General features: G+C 44.7%; 2 protein-coding genes across 5 annotated transcripts in view; both read left to right on the top strand.

Annotated features, from left to right (window-relative positions):
* The window catches only part of kif26bb (kinesin family member 26Bb), a 29,680-nt gene extending 14,161 nt beyond the window's left edge, over window positions 1-15,519 (top strand). The window contains exons 7-16 of one of the 3 annotated variants that reach the window (XM_085247546.1): window positions 1,026-1,235; window positions 1,580-1,673; window positions 4,130-4,401; window positions 5,096-5,273; window positions 5,386-5,524; window positions 5,841-6,000; window positions 6,118-9,208; window positions 10,094-10,263; window positions 11,798-11,948; window positions 13,683-15,519. In XM_085247546.1, the coding sequence (XP_085103672.1) occupies window positions 1,026-1,235; window positions 1,580-1,673; window positions 4,130-4,401; window positions 5,096-5,273; window positions 5,386-5,524; window positions 5,841-6,000; window positions 6,118-9,208; window positions 10,094-10,263; window positions 11,798-11,948; window positions 13,683-13,882 (4,665 nt within the window). In that variant the 3' untranslated portion in view covers window positions 13,883-15,519. The remainder of the gene's footprint in view (window positions 1-1,025; window positions 1,236-1,579; window positions 1,674-4,129; window positions 4,402-5,095; window positions 5,274-5,385; window positions 5,525-5,840; window positions 6,001-6,117; window positions 9,209-10,093; window positions 10,264-11,797; window positions 11,949-13,682) is intronic. The other 2 variants (XM_085247547.1, XM_085247548.1) reach the window with 2 other exon arrangements.
* A 5,614-nt stretch (window positions 15,520-21,133) lies between these two features.
* Window positions 21,134-24,186, top strand: part of cnstb (consortin, connexin sorting protein b) — a 19,552-nt gene continuing 16,499 nt past the window's right edge. Inside the window, exon 1 of one of the 2 annotated variants that reach the window (XM_085247553.1) lies at window positions 21,134-21,216. The gene's annotated coding sequence lies outside the window, so the exon portion shown is untranslated. Of the gene's footprint in view, window positions 21,217-21,425; window positions 21,587-24,186 lie in introns of those variants that run through there. The other variant, XM_085247550.1, reaches the window with a different exon arrangement.

Genomic DNA, 24,186 nt, shown 5'->3' with positions numbered 1-24,186 from the left:
TAGCAACAAATACATTATAATGCCATTATAATGAGGTTAAAGCATTAAATATTAAACAATACAGACATTTTACAGTTTGCCTGTAGCGTCATGCCATGATGATATGGTGGCTAGCACTGCAGCAAGAAAGACCTCTTTTTGTTGTTGTTTTTTAAACCCACAGTCCAAAGAAATGCTTGTTGAGGTTAGGTTCACGGGAAATACTAAATTGGCTGCAGGTGACCAGCAATCGTTGTGCTAGGCATGGGGCATACTGTATCAGCTACAACACAAGGTGATGTGGCTTTTAGTTAATTAGCTGTAATTGTGGCTAAGACCAGCCTGGACGTTATGCTCAGTCCATCAGGTTGTAAACAAGACTACGCTACAAACAGCTAGAGGATATATGAAGCCTTGCTCATCCGTAGTGTTGCTTTACCAAATATTAACAAGAGCGTGCTACCATATTCACAATGCTACAACAAGCTCTCACATGCAGTACTGATGGCTGGTTAGAAGTCTTACTCGGGTATTATAGATTCCCTGATTAATGGAAACTTCAAAGCAGCATTACACGAATGGCTGTTTCCCCCCAAACTCAGGTTAAAAATGAAAGTAAAATAAAAGCATTTAAATGACTCTAAATTCTGCTCTGTGATTTGAGGACGCTTGAGTCTGTGTAACCTCCTATAATTGAATGGGAAGGCTTTTCTGACAAAGCACCCATATCTGATGAGCTGGGAGTGAGAATGGGTTGGTGCTGATGCTGCAGTGGGTATGTCCAACCTTCCTCTGATATTTGATAATTTCCCACAAACAGCAGGGCGTACAGTTCATACAGCAAACACAGAGCGCAGCTAAAGCTGATGGAAACTGCATTTTTGGGTAAATAATAATTTGAGATTAAGCTCATGCTCTTTGCAATCTCATGACAGCTTTTCTTACTGTTATTTTTTCATACAGTATTTTTCAGTTGGACAGATATTTTGTTCTGTACTGTGTCTAAATTTCATCACGACTCTGTTTCCATTTCCTTTGGCGAACAGGTGAAAGTCGTGCTGAGGGTGAACCCATCGCTGTCAGAGAGCCAAGGCCAACCACCTGTTCTCCGGATCGACCCGTCCAAGAAGAGAGTAACCATAGTGGAGCCGGTCACCAAAAGCCATCAGCGTGCTACCATGACACTGGGCAGGGATGGCAAAAGTCAGCTGAAGACCTTCACCTTTGACAGTGCATATCCTCAGGAGTCAAGCCAGGTGTGGCTCTGTTGCAAAGCATTTAAATATGACTTTAGTTGTTTCTATGGTGATCAGGTTGGCAGACAGTGGATTGTGTAGCATTACATGTATACAGCACATATTCCCTCCTCTTTATCCTACACTGTTAGTTCCCTCTCTCTGTCTGATGACCTGAAAACTGATAGGCCCTGGATAGCCACCACAATTACACAGTCCATCAATTACATTCAGCCTTATCCAAGCTCTGCTTACAGTATCTGAGCCCAAGGGAATCAGTCTGCATCCCCGTTCTGCTTTGCTCTTGCTCTGTACCGAGTGCGCTTCTTCACAAGCTGCTCGCTGTCCTTTGTTCTCTCGACCAGGCCGAGGTGTGTGCAGGCGTCTTGGCTGATGTCATCCGCTGTGTGCTCAGCGGCAGCGATGCCTGTGTCCTGGGCTTGGGTTGTGCTGATGTGGGTGAGTAATCGGTCCTTGTGAGAGGCCATGGGTTAAAATCTCAAGATGGGAATGGGATGCTTTTATCATCCCCGCCCCACCTCCTCCTCTATCCCATTGCAATCTTTCAGCCTTTCTTTATCACTTCAAACTCCCTCTGTCCTCTCGATACAAATCTCCAGCCTCCTCGTGTCTTTTGTCTCCTCTCCCAGTCAGTTTTCTCTTTTTTGCTCTTTAAAAAAACCAACAAACAAACATTTCCCTTTAAGTTATTCATCCTTCACCTGTTACTTTATAAATAAAAGCCTGATCATCAGTTATACAGCATGCATGTGTTTGTAAAAGCTTCCCATTGTTTGACGTTTTAGGCAAATATTTCACTTCATTTTGCTGAAGCGCTGAGCAGAAGGGCCTGCAAACAAAGTGGACTGTGATATGTTGCTATTAGAGAGATGGAGCCCTGCACTTAGCGGTAAAGGGGTTTAATAGATTTGTAGCACACACACACACACACACACACACACACACACACACACACACACACACACACACACACACACACACAGGGTAAGGACAGGGTCTCCTTGGACCTGCTTTTTCACATGACGCCACTCTCCGTAAATCTGATTGAATTAGTTGGCCAGTACAGACTACATGTGGCCCACGGCCAGGGGGGCATCAATCTCCTCCACAGAATACTATTCTCTCTGAATAACGGCCGCTCGGCCTTTAATTGGAGTAAACCAATTCTCTTATCCTCATTCAATTAGAGTTTGGATAAGACGAGATAGGGTGAAACAAGCCCATAACTCAAGAGTAATGTGGAGCAAAAGTGCACTAGAAAGAGACACAATATGGCATCGGTCCATAAAAACATTTATTTGTCTATTCTTGTGAGATTATATATGATGTGTTTTGTTCGTGCCAATGCTTTCCTGCAATTAGCCCCATTTCAAGACTTTGCTATAAATCTGATTATCTATATATCCATATATAAAATCTTGCAGATATTTTTTATGACTGATATGAAATCTTTTATTATTCAGTCATTTCTGCCTGCAGTGCATTGAAAGTGAACGTGTGCTCTGTGATGTGCTGTTTTCAGCACGCCTCCTCCCCTGCCTTTATTTCAGTGTTAAGATGTTACAGTTCGATGTTCATTATTTGGCGTGTACTATTTTGAGCCCATGGCCTCAGCTACGACTATGGCCCCGTTGTGTTTGGTAGCACACGTGCAGAAGCCAGACGTACAATCATTTTTAGCTGAGCTACCCAAAAACTAACTCTGGCTGATGATGCTTTTTTTTGGAAAATTAAAAAAATAGTTCCCTTGCTAAGTGGAATAAACGACTTGTATCTCCTGTTACACACGTGAACAGCAGAAGCTGTGATTTTATTTATTAAACAGCCCAGAAAAACTGTTTCTGACAGCAACACGTTGCATTGATATGGTTAGTATATTTTTCAGACATAAATAATATAAAAACTGATTGTGCCACTCAGACTGTGTATTTGTGAATGTAGTATATATTGTGTGGATGCATACCTTCATGTATGTCATATGTAGTAGGGTTTTCAAAGGACTCAAGGCGGCCCACAGTCCAACTAAGTACACTCTTAATAAGTGCACACCAAAGAATCACAGAGGGATCCCTAATTAGCAAGAAGGTGCTGTTAGTCAGTTGCAGCTGATTCATTGATGATCTGCAGGTGTGAGCACATTTTGACAGTTTGCTGGTTTGGAGCATTCAGGTGTGGTTAACAGAAGGTCACCCAAATGTGTGTAACCCATGCTTAGATGGTGCATAAGAGCTACATTTCAGTTAGCCTCAGTTAGCATGTTAAAGTTAAAGTTCATTAAGGCACTGCTAGAAAGACTGAAAACATATAGCTTGTTTGGATGGCAGCGTGGCTTAGCTTTCAGGATCAGTGTCCTTTGAACAGACAACAGCAAAATGTTGGTGCTTGGCTGTAACACACAGCAACATTTGAGCCAAAACCCAAACAAACACAACAGATCAGTATAAACACCTGATACCAAGTGTCAGGCACGGTGGTGGAGGTATGAGGATTTGGGCTTATGCAGTCACCTGGGAACCGAGTAGTCAAATAATCACCATAAACTCCAAACTAACCTAGAGACAAATGTGAGGCTCAGCCAGCTAAAGCTGTGTCATGCAGCAGGCAATGACCCCCAACAGTCAAGGTGACCCACAGTAGAACTTATAAACAAATGCCTGCAAAGTTCAATGAACTTAAGCAATGTTGTAAAGACAAAAATTGTTACACAACATTGAAGGCTGATACACTCATACAGAAATCAATTGGTTTAAATTAATGATTATGGTCTATAATAGCTGCAAGCCATCGAATCTTGGGGTGCACTTCATTTTTCATAAGACCGAATCGAGTCTTGCAAAAACTTCATTTTTATATATAGAAAATCTGTGCATCTATGTGTTCCCCTTCCACCTCAGGGTCCTGGTCCAGCATGGTGGGCAGTGGTGAGAACATTGGGAAGCTCGGCTTGATTCCTTGTGCCATCTCCTGGCTGTACAGCGCCATCGAGCGCCGCAGAGAGAGGACGTGGACCGATCTCAGTGTGTCAGTGTCTGCTATCGAACTGTGCTGCGGAGAGGAGGACACGCTGAGGGATCTGCTGGGGGAAGTTGTTCCATCATTAGGCAGCATCCACGACAGCCCGAAAGCCCACATTAAACTCCAGGAGGACCCAGTCTACGGAGTCCAGGTAGAACTGAAGGTTTTTACCATTAAGAGAAGGGATTGTTAAACTCCTGTGCCTCCCTTACCTCTGCATCGGCACGCTGTGGCCCAGTGACCCACATCTGTAGTAGTGGAGTTACTGTTGTTGGCATAAAAGTCTAATAAATCTTCATAAACACAAACCCAAAGTAGACAACAGGGAGCAAAGGTGATACTGTTTACTGCAGATAGGAGACAGCAGCAGCAAAAACCCCTTTTAAAGTTATTCTAATTGTTTCAAAAGAGACAGTATTCTCACGTTACACGTTCATGCCAACTAGATTAGTTAGATTAGTTGTCTGTGGTGCTTGCGAGCTGGCGTGAGTGTGTGCCCTCTGGATGTGAGAAACTTTTATTCATCTTTATTTAGACAATAATGGTCTGCACTGTGTTGGAAAAGATAATGGTGCTGGGAGGGAAACCTATTATGCTGCACAGCACATTATATCTGATTACACTGTGTCTGTGTGTGGGCGCCACATCCTCTCTGTTCTTTCAGTCAACACTTGAAGAATGACTGAAGCCCGAATGTTTTGCTGCTGAGACGAATGACACAAGATTCATTCTAACAATATTGAACCTGTTTCAAAATGAACAGTGATCAGCAACAGTGGGATAAATGTAACAGATGAAAGGGCTGATTTTACAGCAAATGTGCATCTGCTTCTTCTCTCCTTCAGCTACACAAGCACAACCGGGTGAAGGCCCCCACTGCCGAGCGGGCTGCTTCCCTCCTGGATGCAGCCGTCGCAGCACGTCGGCACAGTGACTTTATTACGTACCTGTGTGACAGCTCCATCATGTTCTTCACCCTTCACGTGCAGCCTCCACGTACAGAGAGCAGCACCATTGGAAAAGGTTGCAGTGAAATATTCAGAAACTGATTCTAGAATTTCGATATTTTATGATTTGCATCTGTTAAATCTTTTTGCATTACCTCCTCTAAAGTCCAACTGTATCGTTTCCGTAGGTTCCCGCGGCGCCACCAAGTTGACCATGATAGACGTGTGTAGTGGTATGAGGGGTGTCAACAAAAATAAACCCCCCCATTCTGAGCTGGGCCCAATCGTCCTGTCTCTTCTAAGTGGACAGAAAAGCACCGCAAACAAGTAAGAATCTAAAACAAAGGAGGAAAATTGTTTTGTTTTCTTTAACCTATTTATACTCCGGGTTTACAAGCTGCAACACAGGCCACTGTAAACCACCCCAAACTGCAAATTCTTATTGGAGCTCTGATATTTATTTATTTTCTTCTCTTTTTATGTCGATTTATTAGCTTTTTTTTTTGTGCGCTGATGTAACCGGAGCCTCGTCGGCTCGTATGCTGCACTGGATTTGCAGAGATGACAATAAAGTTTACTCTGACTTTGGTGCAGTTAAACCTGCGACCACAGACACTCACATGACGTTGCACTGTTTCTGCAGGATTGGGAAGTTGACGTTGCTCCTTCGAGAGTCCCTGGGCCACACAAATTGCCACACTACAGTAATTGCTCAAATCATGGATTCTTTGACACACCTTCAAGAGAACTTCTCTACCATCCAGCTTGCTTCTCGTTTTCGCAGGACACAGAAGAGGACGAAGGTAGTATAAATGACAGAGTCTAATCATGTCACTCTTTATCTAGCACCCCAAAATTGTTGAATGTTGCTTTGGATTTATAAGACTTATCTAATAGCATCATCCACCTTCATCCGACAGCAGTCTACCTCATGTTCTCCTTGTGCGAGGAGTCTGACTAGAGAAAAAAAAGGGCTGCAGTCGTTCTCCCTGCGGGCGTTCCACTCTACCGATGAGGTAGACGTCGACATCCGTCCTTTTCGCCTGCGTGATGAACTGGATGAACGCTCCAGTAGTGAACAGTCTTGCGACACAGTCATCCAGATAGACTCAGACGGCTCAGTCCACCCCAGATCAGCCCCGAGGCAGGCGCAGCCCGAGTTTGTACCAATCATACCGTCTTTGCACCCTAACAAGGCGGACTTGGACGACCCAGAGTTTGCTGCTCTCCTCCAGGAGCTTCTGAGAATTCCTCAGCTGCAAGTAGAAAAGACGACAGAGTCAGCTCTTCTGGGGCAAACCGACGTTTTGAAAGGAGAAAGGAAGCAACCAGAGAGGGACTGTCTCAAATGTGACACGTTTGCTCAACTTCAAGAACGTCTGGGGTGCATCGATGGAAGTGAAATGACCATGGATGTGCTCAGATCTTCCTTAAAAGGTGCCTGTTTAAATAATGTCACTGTTAAGTCACAGCACCCGGAGGAATCTGTAAAACGCGCAGACACTGAAGCTCCACAGACACTGCTGAATAAGGGGCTGAGCTGCAGTCAGACCTCTGCTGGAGAAAAGCAAACAGACGGTGCTGGAGACAGTTTTCAGAGAGAAGATTCGGGTTTGTACGACTGTGAGGAGTGTAGTGCCACCAGTTCCAGCGAGGAACTGCTCAATCAAACTCTGGGTCTGAACGCGGCCTGCCGCTCTGAGCCTTCTAACACCAGGACTCTTAAGTCAGGTAATGGGGTTTCTTCCAAGCGCTTTAATGTGGATGCAAAGGTCACGGCAGGGGCCAGTTCTCTTGCACTTGAACCTTCACACAAACAGGACAGAGCTGAAACTGCTGATTGGTTCAAAACAGACAAAAGGACCTCACCAGTTGGCAAAAGCTCCCCCATATCTCCTTCTTCTACGTGCTCCTCTTCACACTCCCTGGCTAAAAGTGTTGTACTCGGAGACGTCCTAAACAGTCACCCCAAACAGGATGTTAAGGAAATGAAAGCCACGATCACAGTGACCGTTCAGCAGCCGCTGGACTTAAAAGGTCAAGATGAGCTGGTTTTCTCTATGGTAGAAGAGGTGACCATCAGTGGAGCGTACGACAGAGCAAGGACAGGTGGAAATATTATTTGCATCAGAGACGGAGCTCATTCACAGGCACACGCTGAAGACTCGGCTAGTTCTCAGCCAATCCAGATAATCAGCAACGTCAGCGAGGAATCTGCAGCTCCAGGCTCCTCTGGTGCTCCCGAAAGCTCTGCTGCTCATCCTGCTGGCACTGAAAAGTCCCAGCATCAAGTCAGAAGGGAGAAAAGGGTGTTGCCTTCATTTATTAACCCCATGTTGATTAATACAGACTTGGATTGTGACTTGGATTGTGCCAAAGACAACGAAAGTCACTGTGAAACTTTAGCAGGAGTCAGGTCAGAATCAGAGTCCATTAGAAATACAGCTCGATGTTCAGAACACAGGGAGGTCCTTCAGGAGAAGTGTGCACCTGTGGCTTCTCAGAAACATGTCAAAAAGACTGACAAGTCTTGTAGCCAAATGTCTTATGAGCCAGTCGTCTTAGAACATTTGAGTTTTTGTAATAAACCTCCAGACAACAAAACGTGTGAGCAGACAAACACAGACAAGGCCCACCCCAGAGACCGTGGGCATGTTTACTCCTCGAACACTGCGGAGCTTTCAGAGGGGACTGAGATCACATGCAGAGATACACCCAAGAGCACTGGTGAGTCACCTGGTTGCCAAGAAACCATCCTTTGCTCCTATTCAACAGGTAGCTTACCTCGAGCATGGCAAAGTGCCAAACACCAGGATGCCCACCTCGTAGACTCAAGGGGGCTGACATCATCCACTCCCTGCAGCCCAAGGGTAACTCTCGAGAGGAGGAAGGCGAGGCAGCACTCCCCTACTAACCACAACCTCTATATTTCCTCTCCTCAAAGATATGGAACAGACTTCAAACAGGATCCTGGTGCTACTTTCAGGAAGGGTATTGGATCTGTGATTGATAAATCCACTTCAGCAGTAAAACGTGATAATACAAGCAGGAGGCTCAGGTCACCGATGGAGGAGAGTGGCAGGCTTTTCAGTGCCAAACTACAGCAGCTGGCTAGACGGACGAGCTCTCTCGGGCGGATCCCAAGAGACTTTCCAGCCCTAGAAAGAGGCGGCAGCAACGCTTCTGTGAGCTCCAGGGGAAGCTCCAGGGGAAGTACTGAAGGAGCTTGTAAGTCTGGCTATAAAGGCAATTTTGAGGGAGATTGTACCTTTCCGAGGGCCAGCAGGAGCCCGAGGAAAAATCCTCGGTCTGAACATCATTTTTTCCCGTCTGAAAACCCTGCGACTCAGTCTTCTAGGCATATCCACTCCAAGCTTTCTGCTGTGGGAAAGCTCAAGACGTCTAGCCCCAAAGTCCGTCGATCGTCAGCTCCTAGCATCAAGAACCCCGGCGTCTCCCACAAAACCCTGCAGGACTCCATCAATCATAGTGCCAGTCTGTCTCCAGACAGTAAAACAGTCAGCCACGAACGCACATCCTCCTTTTTCCCCTCTTCCCCTCCACGGTCTCATCGCTCTATCAGCCGGACTCCAAGCCAGAGCTCCACATCCTCATCCACAAAATCTGCCATTCAGGGATTTGTTAACGGTCGCCTCTCAGACTTTCTCAAGGAGAGGGCCCCCAGTCCCACTACAGGAGGATCGGACCAAACGACCTCACTGCCCTCCCCGTACAGTCAACTGACATCTCCCCGCATGCCCGATCACCTGAGTGGGCACGCAAGTGACACCACCAGCGTGTTGAGCGGCGATTTACCACCAGCTATGGGGAAGACATCCCTGCATTTTTCTAACAGAAACAGTTTGGTGAGCAGTGGCTATGACAGCATGGTGAGGGACAGCGAGGCCACAGGCAGCAGCACCTCAGCCAGAGACTCAGTCAGCGACAGGAGCGGCTCCCTCCTCAGCGCGGCTCGCAGCGGCCGGCCGTCTCGGAGACGAGGTGGTACAGGTGAGAGCGCCTACGATTTTTATGTAATGAATTAAATGACTTTCACTTTTGGAAAGTTTTCAAGTTTGATTTATAAAGCAAACAAAAACAAACCAACAGAAGCTCAAAGCAGACGTTCTTATGCAAACGTTAGCGCCGCTGTTCGCCAACGCCAGCTTCATGGTGACATGGCTGGCTCATAATCTGACTGCATAACATATTAATGTGACATTAATGAAAGACGACATGTGTGCTGGACGCAGCCAGACCCAGTTTCCTCGCTGGCATTAAAAGCCAGATTGTGTAGGAAGTCGCATCATTAATACATGAACCCAGGAAGGATTCTCACTGGTGGAAACAGAAAACGTTTGTGTGGTTGTGTTACACAGAGGGGTGTGTGCGTGATTATGCACGCTAACAGAGTTATGTTGCAAACACACTCACTGTTGTGATGATGATGGAACAGCAGAGGAGACACGACTTGAATAAGTATATGACTCTTAAATAGTCCCCTGAAATAATACACTGTTAACTGCTTTTTGTGCGTGCGCTCAGTTTGTCCTCATGTGTCCTCTTCTGTAACTAAAAGCTACAGTTTGAAAACATAAAGCACTCACTATCTTTTCCTGCACTGGCAGACTGACTCAAACTGAGAGTTGCAGTAATTGTGTCTCCGGTCTTGACTTCTGGCAGCTCTGCGGCTGCACTTTGGCCCGAGGCAAACTGTTGTTCCAGCAGGAACCACATACGGCAGCTCATGAATCGTTTCCTGCTGTAGCTGCCTCGTCTGTAAATGTGTGACTCACTGTGACTTTTCTATTTAATGCTCAACACTCACATTAAGAACCAAGAAAAGTCCACTAACATGTGCTTCTGCCTTACATGTGTTGGCGCTCTTGGCTCCAGGTACTCAGCAGCGCCACCTTTCCCATGATTCACCTCTGACCCTGAGACGCTCGGCTAGCGGTCTGCGGTCTCGCTGGATGGATCAAGGAATCCCAGAGGCCTACGAGATCAAGGTCTATGAGATCGACAATGTACAGAGGATGCAGGAAAGAGCAGGTGCTGGCAAACAGGTGCTGGGTTTATTTTGATTTTTTTTTGTTGGAGGTTAAAGGGCATTACATAATAAACAGTATGACCTTTATAACCTCTGCGAGCAACGAGCGAGAACAGCCACAAAAACAGGATTGTGGTTGTTGTTTTGTTTGTGACGTAGAACTCAGTTAGTTCTCTTTTTGTATTCGAAATGGTAAGTAACCATTTTTTGTTATGGAATAAAAGGACCGGCGTTAATGCTGCCACAATATCATTTTTTGATATATTAAATGGAATAAATTGAAATGATCTGCCGTCTCTGTTGCAGAGATTTGAGGAGACGCCGCAGATATTGTGAGGCGAGAAACCTCAGCTATGGTGTCAACTTAACAGACCACAGCGAATAAGAGTAGAATAAGATAAATAAAATAGAAATATCCTTTATTGTCCCTCACTGGGGAAATTCACGCGTTACAGCAGCAAAGTGACAGACAGCGTGCAGGTTCCCACAAAGCTTAGAATAAACAAGGAATAAGAGTCCCGAGCAAATTTACAACATAAGAAACACAAATACTTTACAGTATTTTTAAACAGCAAAAAGTGCTTAAAAACAACAACGACGCACTACTGACAGTAATAATGAGGTGCCTCCAGTGTCTCGAGGTCATAGATTAACTCATGAAAATTATATTCCAAAAACTGGAAGTCGAGTTATTGAGCAAATCACAATTTAACCCTGTGTTTGTACTGAGCAGCTACAAGGTCTTCATACCTTTAACATATATTCATTTCCACCCATTTTAAATGTAATGTGTGTCTCATAAAACTTTGTTTTCTTATATGATTGATGATAAATGTGGCACATTTTTTCCTTCTGCAACGTAGTCCGAAGAATATGAATCCAGTAAACATATTAAATGGGAGAGAAATACAAAAGGAGTCCGTCGTGAGTAAATCATAGACAGAAATGTCTTAGGAGACCAAACATCTCCCACTCGTGGGAGTATTTTTGCACGATGCTGCAGAAGAAGAGCATGCTTGATAAGCTGACTGTGTAAACCTCGCATAAAAGACCGTCTGGCATTTAAAATGCGCTTGATAGCAAAACAGGGTCCATGTGGTGACGTAATGTCCCACGACGAGAGGTCTGGCCCCGTGAGACGCCTCCCTGCCTCCACCAGTCTCAGGCAACTTTGATACAATTTTAATGACCACATGGGGTAAACTGGGTCAGTGCTGCAGCGGCGAACAAAGACGTAGAACAAGCAGAGCAGAATGGAGGTAAAACACCAGATTTTAAAAACTGTAAATATGGATTTATTGACCCCCCCTCCCCCCACCCCCAAACGACTGCCATGCTCCCCCCATCTCTGCCCTAACATGATGTTTATATGAAGAGCAGCTGAGAGGTGGATGCTGTTTTTCATTAAAACCTACAAAGTACTCATATACAGTATTCCAGGGCTCATTGTTTAAATGGTGAGAGTAAATTAAATTTACTTAATTTCAGCTGTGTTTTAAAAATCTTTGAATAAATAAAAAAAGTGAAAAGGGTTGTGTTTCTGCTTTCAGGGGCCCACATGCTTCAGCGCCAAGCTGAAGCTCCTGGAGCACCGTCAGCAGAGGATCTCCGAAGTCCGAGCCAAATACAACAACCTGAGGAGAGAGCTGGAGCTGGCCAAACGCCGCCTCATGCTGGAGCCCGCCATGTGGAACCACGAGTGTCAGTGGAGTTTCTTTAAAAACTAACTGTAACTGTTATTGCTAATATCTGAAAAGAGTAGTCGTCATCTAGATTTAGCTTCCTCGAACAGCCTTTGGCTTCCACACTTCTCCCTGCCTTCCATTAATGTCTCTCTCAGTTCCAGCGACAACAATGAGCAACAATATCTAACAGAAACGAGTCCACTGGTCACCAGCAAATATATACAGTCCTAAAAGCTTAAGACCAGTTGAAAAATGGCAACAAGCAAGAGGAGGAAATGGGCATTAAGTTCATTAAAAACAAACTGAAACAGGCAATTTTTGGCGTGATCAACAACAACGGTGGAGCCATCGTCATCACTGAGTTCATGTTTGGAACTTTGATTTCTGTTTTGGGTTTTTTCCAGGTGTAAAACAGCCCGTTTCAGTTTAAGGACTGTATATATATCTTTGCATAGTACTTTGCCAGTGACACTGATAATGAGCAAGCGTCCTGAGCTTAACCAGCTAGCCACGGTGTTAGGTAGCAAAACTTCACACAGGCGATATAAAAACACGGACATATCCATCAGCAGTCGCTCAGTATCAATGAAGTCCTGTTGTGAACCTTAACCTTTCACTACCTTCATCTTAACTTTTGAAACCAGAAGCTATGCGTGGCCGACCTGACCGTGAAATCGAGGAGCGCTGCACACTCAGGCTAGCCTCCGGGCTTACCCTGAGTCACTGGACTTTACTTTCTGACTCTGAGAAGGACCATAGTGTTAAAGTCATCAAGACTTGTTGGTAGCAGCTGAGTCCATATAATTAACAGGAGAATACATTTAATGGTGTTAGAGCAAGAGAACAGAGAAGACTTCATTATAACATGTATGTACCCACAGGGACGCCTCTGCTGGCCGTGATAGGTAATACAGGTTTAAGGCACTTCCTCAATGGCTTCATTTTTTAGACTCAGAAGCTATGTTCATCTTTTATGTACAGTCTGTGTTCACACCATAATAAACACCCGGGCTGGTTAGCGAGCTAACTCTAGCGTAGCTATGCAATGTGTATCTGGCAAATCTGGTGCCAACATACTGACATACTGGTACACAGCTTATACACTGGTCTCTCAGCCATTATAGGCTATAAAACACAGGCTACAATACAAATGTACTTTACTGTTCTGGCTCGTACTAGGCTTGCACACAGATGGAGAGCATCTCATCTCATCTCGTATCGTATCGTTTTGTAGGACCTGTTGTAACATTTCTGTATAGTTTAGCCATAAAATAAATATGAAGACATAATTCTGTAACTGGGTGATTTTGCTTGAAAGGTGACTGAAATGATTAAAACATGAGCAATCAGCTGATTAACTGGTTCAATGACTAATCATCTGAGCTCGCACTTCAGTGAATAAGCAAGTAATCAGCTTGTTATATGCAGCAGGCTGTAGCCTCCTTTTACAGGAGCAGCATCCACACTTCTCATTAGCACCATTAGTATGTGACATTTTATATTATGCTTTAATCACAGAGCACGTGATGCTGTTAAGGAATAAGAGGCTGTCACACCAACAAACTGCCCTGCTGGCAAAGCAGTTCTTACAGTATGAGAATGTTTTGTAATGCAATGATGACTTTTGTGGGTCTGAGAAAAATCTACCATGTGAACTTTGACCTCCACGATTTCATTCATCCTCCTTTTTGCTCATACAGTAACACACAGAAGTATACGCGGCACACTGACCCTTATTGTCCTTCCCCAGTCGACCTATGGCAGACGTTCGAGGTGGACTCCCTGGAGCATCTGGAAGCACTTGAGTTGGTGACGGCGCGGCTGGAGCGCAAGGTCAGCCTCTGCAAGGCCAACGTCATGATGGTCACCTGCTTTGATGGTGTCGCCGGGAGACGGCGTAAGAAGAGACGGCGAAAAATGGCAGATCATAGATTCACAGAGAGATACTGACCTACTGGCTGACATATATGTTTCTTTTAGACTATTATGTAGAACTTGTTGATTATCCATGAAGTTATCTCGGCACTCAAGACACAGAGGTGAGATCACCTCATGTATACACTTGTTATGTTTTGAAGTAGCACACTGCCTCCGGTCCCCTGGTGGGAATTCCTCTGCGGCATTTTAGACTTTCAAAAAAATCCAACTAACCTTTACTTCATGTTTTCCAGACAGTAGTTGCAGTTAAATAACCTATAAAGATGGCAGTATATTTAAAGCCATCACGTTCAAGCAGCATCTAATGCTAAAATATTTTGGTGCTAACGAGCTCGGTACCACAAAACTGCTGGCTCCAATGTTGGACAACGGGAGAGCCTATCATGTGTAATGAAACAGAAGCAGTCCAAAGTCTGTGTCTGCCATGGTTCTCAAAGAAATGACTCCACGTCTGATAATAACACTACACAACAACTGGCACTCAAACCTGTCAAAATGTGCTCTGGTTCTCAAAAGGCTCTGCGACCGTAGAAATGAGGGATTAGATCCTGGTTCTCTGGGAAGTCTTTAGGCTCAGCAATATCATTTATGTGAATACCATCTACACATCTGTGCAAAACGGCTCAGGAGGCAACTACAGCTCCAAATGAAGCACTTTTGTACTCTGCTAAGCAATTAATGAGAAACTGTGATAAGTGGACGATCCAAATTGTGCTTTTCTTAAAGCCATTTTCACACAAAGCTTTATTCCAATTGTCTTTGACATGCTGACTGGAGTCAAGGCTCCAATGATCGTCCGATTAGTGGACTGGCCTCTCTACCTCCTGAGCCACAGCTGTTCCACTGGATGCAAACATTTACAATACCTCAAACTGTCCTTCTACAACAAACAGAGCAAAGCGAGGGAAATGCAACTGAATGTGACGATTATGTTCTTCAAGTTTCATGTGCTTTGCTGTTCTTCTTGATTTGATTGGTCAAACCAATCATGTACTCAGCCAACACGATGTCTTTGAGTAGCAACGTGATCAGCCATCGTAGAGCAGAAGGCGGTGCAGCTTTCACAAAAAGGGAATATTATGCCACCAATGATGCCATTGTGTAAATAGATTTTGGTGCTAAAACTACAAAAGTAGTGCATTTCCTTATTTGTAACTAATGTAAATAAGTAAATGTTTAGCAGGGATCTCAGTGAACTGTTGAATGAGCCATAAGGGAACAACGGTAGTGTTTGTGTAAGTTACACCAACAGAGAGGTCGGTGATCAATACACTGACTGTAAAACACATTAGTAAGTGATTGGAAGTAGAATAAAAGAATGCAGATTCTACTGACAGTGTAATGGAGGAGTAATTACTTTAAAGGAATAACGTCACGGTGTCTGAAGAGCCCTGTGGCTCCGAGCCACAACCCAAAGTGATCGGTGAGCAGTGCTGGGATGTCTACCTGGGTCGATGCGTTTAAATATACGGGAATCACACACACGCACACACGCTGGATGTTTGTTGTTGTGAATCGTATTAATCAGCATGTTGTTGTCACTGTGAATAAATGAGCACAGCACTCCATTATGTTTCATGTGTGCAGAGACTGTGCATCCTTTGATTTGCAAAAATTAAAAGTGCTGTGCTGCTCCTGCTGCCATCACATCTGGGATCTTGTCCTTACTGGTCACCAGAGCCTGTTTTTAAGTGTGCATGTGTGTGTGCGTGTGTGAGTGCATGTGTGAGTGCATGTGTGTGTGCGTGTGTGAGTGCGTGTGTGAGTGCATGTGTGTGTGCGTGTGTGAGTGCGTGTGTGAGTGCATGTGTGAGTGCATGTGTGAGTGCGTGTGTGAGTGCATGTGTGAGTGCGTGTGTGAGTGCATGTGTGAGTGCATGTGTGAGTGCGTGTGTGAGTGCGTGTGTGAGTGCGTGTGTGAGTGCGTGTGTGAGTGCGTGTGTGTGTGCGTGTGTGAGTGCGTGTGTGAGTGCATGTGTGTGTGCGTGTGTGAGTGCGTGTGTGAGTGCGTGTGTGAGTGCGTGTGTGAGTGCGTGTGTGAGTGCATGTGTGAGTGCGTGTGTGAGTGCGTGTGTGTGTGAGTGCGTGTGTGTGTGCGTGTGTGAGTGCATGTGTGTGTGCATGTGTGTGTGCGTGTGTGAGTGCATGTGTGAGTGCGTGTGTGAGTGCGTGTGTGTGTGAGTGCGTGTGTGTGTGCGTGTGTGAGTGCATGTGTGTGTGCGTGTGTGTGTGCGTGTGTGAGTGCATGTGTGAGTGCATGTGTGTGTGCGTGTGTGAGTGCGTGTGTGAGTGCATGTGTGTGTGCGTGTGTGAGTGCGTGTGTGAGTGCGTGTGTGAGTGCATGTGTGAGTGCGTGTGTGTGTGCATGTGTGTGTGAGTGCGTGTGTGAGTGCGTGTGTGAGTGCATGTGTGTGTGCATGTGTGTGTGCGTGTGTGAGTGCGTGTGTGAGTGCGTGTGTGTGTGCGTGTGTGTGTGCATGTGTGAGTGCGTGTGTGAGTGCGTGTGTGAGTGCATGTGTGTGTGCATGTGTGAGTGCACGTGTGAGTGCACGTGTGAGTGCACGTGTGAGTGCGTGTGTGAGTGCATGTGTGAGTGCGTGTGTGAGTGCCATGACGCCATGCAACATCGAAAACAGGAAGGGGTTTTTGAGTTGTCAAATGAAAAGGTAATGACACCAAGCCATGTTCAGCCCTGGGGGTGCCCTATTATAAAGTCAGCATCATTAAAGAAGAACACTGGAAACACACACGTGTTTCCTTCCCTGACTTTGCCCTTCCTCTCTTTCTGCTCCACTTCCTCATTGCTCAGCCTCATCTGAGACACACACACACACACCGTACGCCTGGTTAACGTCCATAGCTCATTTAAAACTGAATAATGTGTTTTATATCATTTTATTTTTTCTAGAAATGTCTCCATATTTGGAGGCAGTTTGTCCACTACAAACACAAACTGATCCTGAGCCAGTTTAAACGCTGAGTTTAAATGTGACTATTTTAAGATGTCATGGGAACTGCATCACTTTGGCTCATTAGGTGGAAAAAGAGGTGCTATTTCTGTCTCTGAGAAACTTGAATTTTAAAGCCTCCCCATAAAGAAAGCTGAGAGGGCACATTTATAATAAACCTTATCAGACTCTGTGTTTGGGGGCTGATACCATCACCAGATGTTTAGGGAGCTAAATGTAGGCAGAATGTGTAAAATCTCACCACTAGATGTCAGTAGATTTCAGACCGCAGTTAAACCAAATAGTTTTATCCCTCCCGCTCACAGTGCAGATCTTTGCTGCTACAGGACAGACAGCTGTTCATCTGTAGTTAGCGTAGGCCAGTGGTCCCCAAACTTTTTTTGCTGGCCCCGCTTTGCTTTACAAGAAAAATGTTGCCCCCCCGCAAACACACCCTCCAACCACACGCGCGCATATTTTGCTCCGTTGCGATTTATTTCACACCTCAAATATTTAGTAAACAATTAAACAAATACAAGTAATCTGCAATAAATTACAGGTAGTAATAAAATAAACTACTAACTCTTTTACGCTGCGTCCGCACCTACACGGGTATTTTTGAAAACGCAGCTGTTTCGTCCTCGTAAACGATGTTTCGAATCACCGAAAACTGAGATTTTTTTAAACTCCTTTTTTGCGTTTACGTGTGGACGAGGAATACAGAGTTCCTCAGGCAACGTCAAAGGTATGTGCTTTTTTCACGTCACGCTGTGGCCACGTTACTGTTTACATGAGATGAATTGCAGAATGATAGAGACACAATACTGTTAATCTGACTGTCTGCAGGTTTTACACACAGTTACTGTCCCTCTGTTTACAAAGGCAGAGGCGTCACAGTGTCATTATCTTACGTGTAGTTGTTTTTTCCTGTGTAATAATGTTCAACATTGCTGTCAATACATTTTTAAAAAAATGCCTCTTCATCATGTTCCAGAGTAAACATCTGGTTCTAAGATTGTCAGGGCCGAGTACAAGAACCTCAGTTTGATCTGAATTTAGGAGGACATCAGCGGTCATCCGGGTCTTTATGTCTATAAGACATTCCTGCAGTTTAAATAGTTGTTGTGTGTTATCTGCCTTGATGGCCGGTTAGATTTACTGCGGTCAAGTGAGCCCTCACTTACGAAGTCGCAGTCAAGCTAGCCGCCCCGCCAGCCGCACCTAAAATGTTGTTGCACTACTCTTACGCATATTACGGTATCGGTGCCGACTGGCTTAGAAACGCAGTGTTTTGTGTCCTGACACTATTTTACTTCACAATCCACTCCCAGTTTTGGTTAATCTCCACTTTCCCCCCTGTGATCCACAGCCCAAATTACTGTATGATTCAGAGAAAATTAACAATAAAATTTACCCAATTTACTCAACTATACTTTTAATGTCCTCATCTTTGACCTCAGATTACAGGAAAACTGAAAGAGGTGACGCAGATATTTCACTGGATTCTGACTCTGGGTGACCCCCACTCTGCACCCTGTGATCCACAGCCAAAATTACTGTACAGTTTTTGAGAAAATTCATAGTAAACTTTGCACAATTTACTCTACTGTACTCTATATATTCTCATCTTTGAGCTCAGATTACAGGAAAACTATAAGAGGTGACGCAGATATCTCACTGGATTATGACTCTAGGCTGTCGCCACTCTTCACCCTGTGATCCACAGCCAAAATTACTGTACGGATTTCTGATAAAATTAAATCCTATTCCATTACCAAACAAAATGAGTTCATTGAAGTATTTGCTTAACTACAAGAAATGTCTTTCCACACACAATTTAAATTTTTCAAAATGTCATTCACACACCACCTCAAGTATCAACTTCAGTTTTAGACATTATTTATTCAGTGCTTAATCACAACAATAGCCACCTTAAGGCACTTTACATAATAAGTTAAACCTTACAATAATACATACAGAGAAAAACCCAACAATCATATGACCCCCTATGAGCAACAGTGGGAAGGAAAAACTCCCTTTTAACAGGAAGAAACCTCCGGCAGAACCAGGCTCAGGGAGGGGCGGGGCCATCTGCCTCAACCGGTCAGGGTGAGAAATTACATTTCTCAGATTACTGATTTCTCATATTACTACTACACAGTTTAGATACACTCAACAAAAATATAAACGCAACACCTTTGTTACTGCTCCCATTCCCCATGGGATGGACGTAGAGACCGAAAATTCATTCCAGATACACAATATAACCATCCCTCCCAAACAGTGGTCACAAATCAGTCCAAATGTGTGGACTGCACATTCCAGGGTGGCCTTTTGTTGTGGGCAGTCTGAGGTACACCTGTGCACTACTCATGATGTCAGATCAGCATCCTGATGTGGCACACCTGTGAGGTGGGATGGATTATCTCAATATAGCAGATGTGCCCACTACCACACATTTGGACTGATTTGTGACCACTGTTTGGGAGGGATGGTTATATTGTGTATCTGGAATGAATTTTCGGTCTCTACGTCCATCCCATGGGGAATGGGAGCAGTAACAAAGGTGTTGCGTTTATATTTTTGTTGAGTGTATCTAAACTGTGTAGTAGTAATATGAGAAATCAGTAATATGAGAAATGTAATTTCTCACCCTGACCGGTTGAGGCAGATGGCCCCGCCCCTCCCTGAGCCTGGTTCTGCCGGAGGTTTCTTCCTGTTAAAAGGGAGTTTTTCCTTCCCACTGTTGCTCATAGGGGGTCATATGATTGTTGGGTTTTTCTCTGTATGTATTATTGTAAGGTTTAACTTATTATGTAAGTGCCTTAAGTTGACTATTGTTGTGATTAAGCACTGAATAAATAATGTCTAAAACTGAAGTTGATACTTGAGGTGGTGTGTGAATGACATTTTGAAAAATTTAAATTGTGTGTGGAAAGACATTTCTTGTAGTTAAGCAAATACTTCAATGAACTCATTTTGTTTGGTAATGGAATAGGATTTAATTTTATCAGAAATCCGTACAGTAATTTTGGCTGTGGATCACAGGGTGAAGAGTGGCGACAGCCTAGAGTCAGAATCCAGTGAAATATCTGCGTCACCTCTTACAATTTTCCTGTAATCGGAGCTCAAAGATGTTAATATGTGGAGTACAGTAAAGCACAATGGGAAGATTTTGCTATGAATTTTCTCAAAAACTGTACAGTAATTTTGGCTGTGGATCACAGGGTGCAGAGTGGGGGTCACCCAGAGTCATAATCCAGTGAGATATCTGCGTCACCTCTTTCAGTTTTCCTGTAATCTGAGCTCAAAGATGAGGACATTAAAAGTATAGTTGAGTAAATTGGGTAAATTTTATTGTTAATTTTCTCTGAATCATACAGTAATTTGGGCTGTGGATCACAGGGGGGAAAGTGGAGATACACTAAAACTGGGAGTGGATTGTGAAGTAAAATAGTGTCAGGACACAAAACACTGCGTTTCTAAGCCAGTCTTCACCCATACCGTAATATGCGTAAGAGTAGTGCAACCACATTTTCGGTGCGGCTGGCGGGGCGGCTAGCTTGACTGCGACTTCGTAAGTGAGGGCTCACTTGACCGCAGTTTAGATTTGGGGTTCATCTGCATAGAAGTGAAAATGCTGCCTCAGCTCTGCCGCTGTTTTTACAGCTGTTAGCCTGTGCTAGTGATAATTGTATTGAAGTGGATCTAACATTGTTGGACACAGACACTTAGCGAATAAACTCTCAAATCATGTAAGAACGTAATCTAAATGTTTATCAGGGAGAACGTGTGATTTCTGGACACCAAGCCTAACATTAGTGTACAGAACTTTATAACCAGCTGATGTTGTTGTTTAGCTGGCGCCTCGTCTGCTGTCCGACAGGAGACTCGCACGTCTGACCTGATAAGTGACAGTGACAGCGACAGTGTTGGGGATAAATAACCCGATACGTTTTCAACTGTTAGAGCCCTGACTCAGTTCATGAGATGTGGCTTGAGGTTACGAGGATGACATTTTATCCACATGCTGGCTGCCATGTCTCTTTCCTTCCCATTTTTGCTTCTTTGCTGAACGGGACCCAGATGTCGAACAGTCTGCAGACATGAATTTAAATTTGCCTCCATAACACACAAACACTTGCGAGCTCTCTCCTGCTCCAGCTTTGGTGGCAGCTCTGTAGTATTCAGGATGGTAATAATACTTACAGTTTTTGTATATCAAAGACCCATTACTATAAATATAACAGTTTACATTTACAACACATCTGTGCCTAAAGGGCTAAATCTAATTGGTCTTCTCTTAAAAACACAGCGACGGTCTGTCTCTCAGGGTGTTCAATGAGATCACTGACGGCACAGGAGGAGGACGGAGAAAACATCATCGGTCTGATAAATGTAAGTAAGAGTGACAACACAACACAAATTGACGCACACATTTGAAACCATTCCCACTCTAATCCACAGCACGCTTTATCTGCTTTACGTGGCATCGTCTGACCGCTTTATGTCGCGTTACATAACCGCGGACACCCAGCCGGGAGCCAGTGCCACACATCTGCCAGGAGATGGCAGCCTCCACCACGCGCTTAAATAAATATATAAAGTTGTCATGAAGCGATGCATGTTTTGCAGTGAGGGGAAGGTGAAAATCCCCGGATAAGACAGTAAACAAGAAGCATGAGAGAGTGTGAGAAGAGAGAGTGAGGAGGAAAACACCGCGACGCTGCTTCATGTGGAGACAAACACAGAGAGGCTCCATCCAGCAGTGAGTACACCTCTCCATCCTGTGCTGCGGTGTCAGTGTGGCATGAACGTCAGCAGGCTCAGTGTAGTCATTTTAAACCAGATTAAAGACGGGCAGGGCAGCAAGTGTGAACAAACGCTTTCTGCGGCGATGTGAAACTACGGGGAGAAGCGCAATAAACTCGGTAGCTGACTTTACACGCGGACACGGCGACGCTAGCGTGTTTTGCTTTAACCTTAGTCTTCCCACGTTAAAGCTCTGGTGATGTGCGATAAAAAAAAAGCACGAAAATACGTTTAATGAGCGATGTGCACGTAAACGTCAGAGGCACGTGCACAGGGAGGCATTCGCCGCCACCCACTTGCCGCGCGACACCGGAAGTCAAACATCTGACAGAGTCCAAGCTGAACGCGCGCGTGTCCAGCGACAACTGCGTAACTTTGTCAGGATTACGTAAACGGCCACCTTTCCCTTTGTTAGTGTGCTGCTGCTCACCTGAGCCTGAGCTGTTCTTAATTATGTCAGAGAAGTCTAAACGTAGGAGCATAGGTGCGTTTGTTTTTACGCAATTTATTATGGCACCGACTATTGTGACCTATGACAGCATTGGAGGGCACACCCTCGGATAAACTAGCACTTGTCAACAGTGGGAAGGAAGAGCTCCATTTTTACAGGTAGAGGTCTCTGACAGAACCAGGATCATCAAGGAACAGCCATGTAAATGCTGGAGGAGATATGTTCAGTGCATCATGGGAAGTCCCAACGCAGAGTCTGTGGTTCAGGATCGACAGGTTCACACTTAAAAACAAGCTTTACCCAGAAATGGAACTTAGCTACAGAGAAAACATAAAGATGTATTGTTTGAATTCAATTCAGTTTTATTTATACAGCGCCAAATCACAACACCAGTCGCCTCAAGGCGCTTTATATTGTACAGTAGACCCTACAATAATAGATACAGAGAAAAGCCCAACAATCACATGACCCCCTATGAGCAGCACTTTGGCGACAGTGGGAAGGAAAAACTCCCTTTTAACAGGAAGAAACCTCCAGCAGACCCAGGCTCAGGGAGGGGCGGGGCCATCTGCTGTGATTGGTTGGTGTGAGAGAAGGAAGACAGGATAAAGACATGCTGTGGAAGAGAGACAGAGGTTAATAACAGATATGATCCAATGCAGAGAGGTCTGTTAATACATAGTGAGTGAGAAAGGTGACTGGAAAGGAAAAACTCACAGATGGACAGATAGAGCTGGGTGTCATCAGCATAGCAGTGTAAATGTATGCTATGTCTTCTAATGATGCTGCCTAAAGCTGGGCAGACACTGTGCGATTTTTTTCAGTCGTGCGATTCAGCTCCTGCTCAAACTGCACGATTGACTCGCAGGGGTTAGAAGTTCATAGGTCACGATGCAGGGTCTCACACTATACGGCCCGATGCTCTGATGCGACCTGAGTCACACTGTGCGTCCATAAAATGAAGGTTATAACAGAAATTCTGTCGCTCGCTCTCCCTCTCTGTCTTTCACTCACACAGACACACCACCACCATCAACTTTGCTAAATTGCTAATGAAAAACATGATCAGCTGTGATTGAGCAGCAGTGTCGATCCAACTATTTTCACGGTTGTTGTGGTCGTGATCATTTTGTGAGGCCACATCGAAAAGGCTCGGATGAGCTTTCCAAAGTTCTACAAGTTGTCCCTCCATCGCTTGTGTCCAGATCACACGCTGCACTGTCGTGCTGCGCCGTCTTTTTCGCTGACATTTGTGTTTGCGCGTGCGCAGTGTGATAAACTGCGGTGACACCCTCACGACGGTCGCGAGGATTTGAAATCCTCACGACCAAGCGATTGATGATCGGGAGCTGGTCGTGAGGTGTCAATCGCTTCTTGTTACCCCACGTATACTACACAATGCACGATGAAGGCCAAAATCGGGCCGATCGCCAAAACGGTTGCACGACTCAAAAATCAGCTCAAAATGGGCCAAAAATCGCACAGTGTGAGCCCAGCATAAGGGAAGCATGTATAATGTAAACAGAATTGGTCCTAGCACTGAACCCTGTGGAACTCCATAATTAACCTCAGTGTGTGAAGAGGACTCTCCATTTACATGCACAAACTGGAGTCTATTAGATAGATATGATACAAACCACTGCAGCACAGTACCTGTAATACCTACAGCATGTTCTAATCGCTCTAATAGGATATTATGGTCGACAGTATCGAACGCTGCACTGAGGTCTAGCAGGACAAGCACAGAGATGAGTCCACTGTCAGAGGCCATAAGAAGATCATTTGTAACCTTCACTAAAGCTGTTTCTGTGCTGTGATGAGCTCTGAAACCTGACTGAAACTCTTCAAATAAACCTCTGCAGATGATCTGTTAGCTGTTTGACAACTACTCTTTCAAGGATGTTTGATATAAAGGAAGGTTGGAGATTGGCCTATAATTAGCTAAGACTGCTGGGTCTAGAGATGCTTTTTGAGTAAAGGTTTAACTACAGCCAGCTTGAAGGCCTGTGGTACATAGCCGATTATTAGAGATAGGTTGATCATATTTAAGATCGAAGCATTAATTAATGGCAGGACTTCTTTGAGCAGTTTTGTAGGAATGGGGT

The sequence above is a fragment of the Mchenga conophoros genome, linkage group LG15 (assembly GCF_057382185.1).
Source record: "Mchenga conophoros isolate Kocher_MC1m ecotype Shallow Benthic linkage group LG15, M_conophoros_male_GT1.1, whole genome shotgun sequence".
Lineage (NCBI taxonomy): Eukaryota > Metazoa > Chordata > Actinopteri > Cichliformes > Cichlidae > Mchenga > Mchenga conophoros.
The sequence above is the reverse complement of the archived record's forward strand: the minus strand, read 5'-3'. Positions and strand labels throughout refer to the sequence as shown.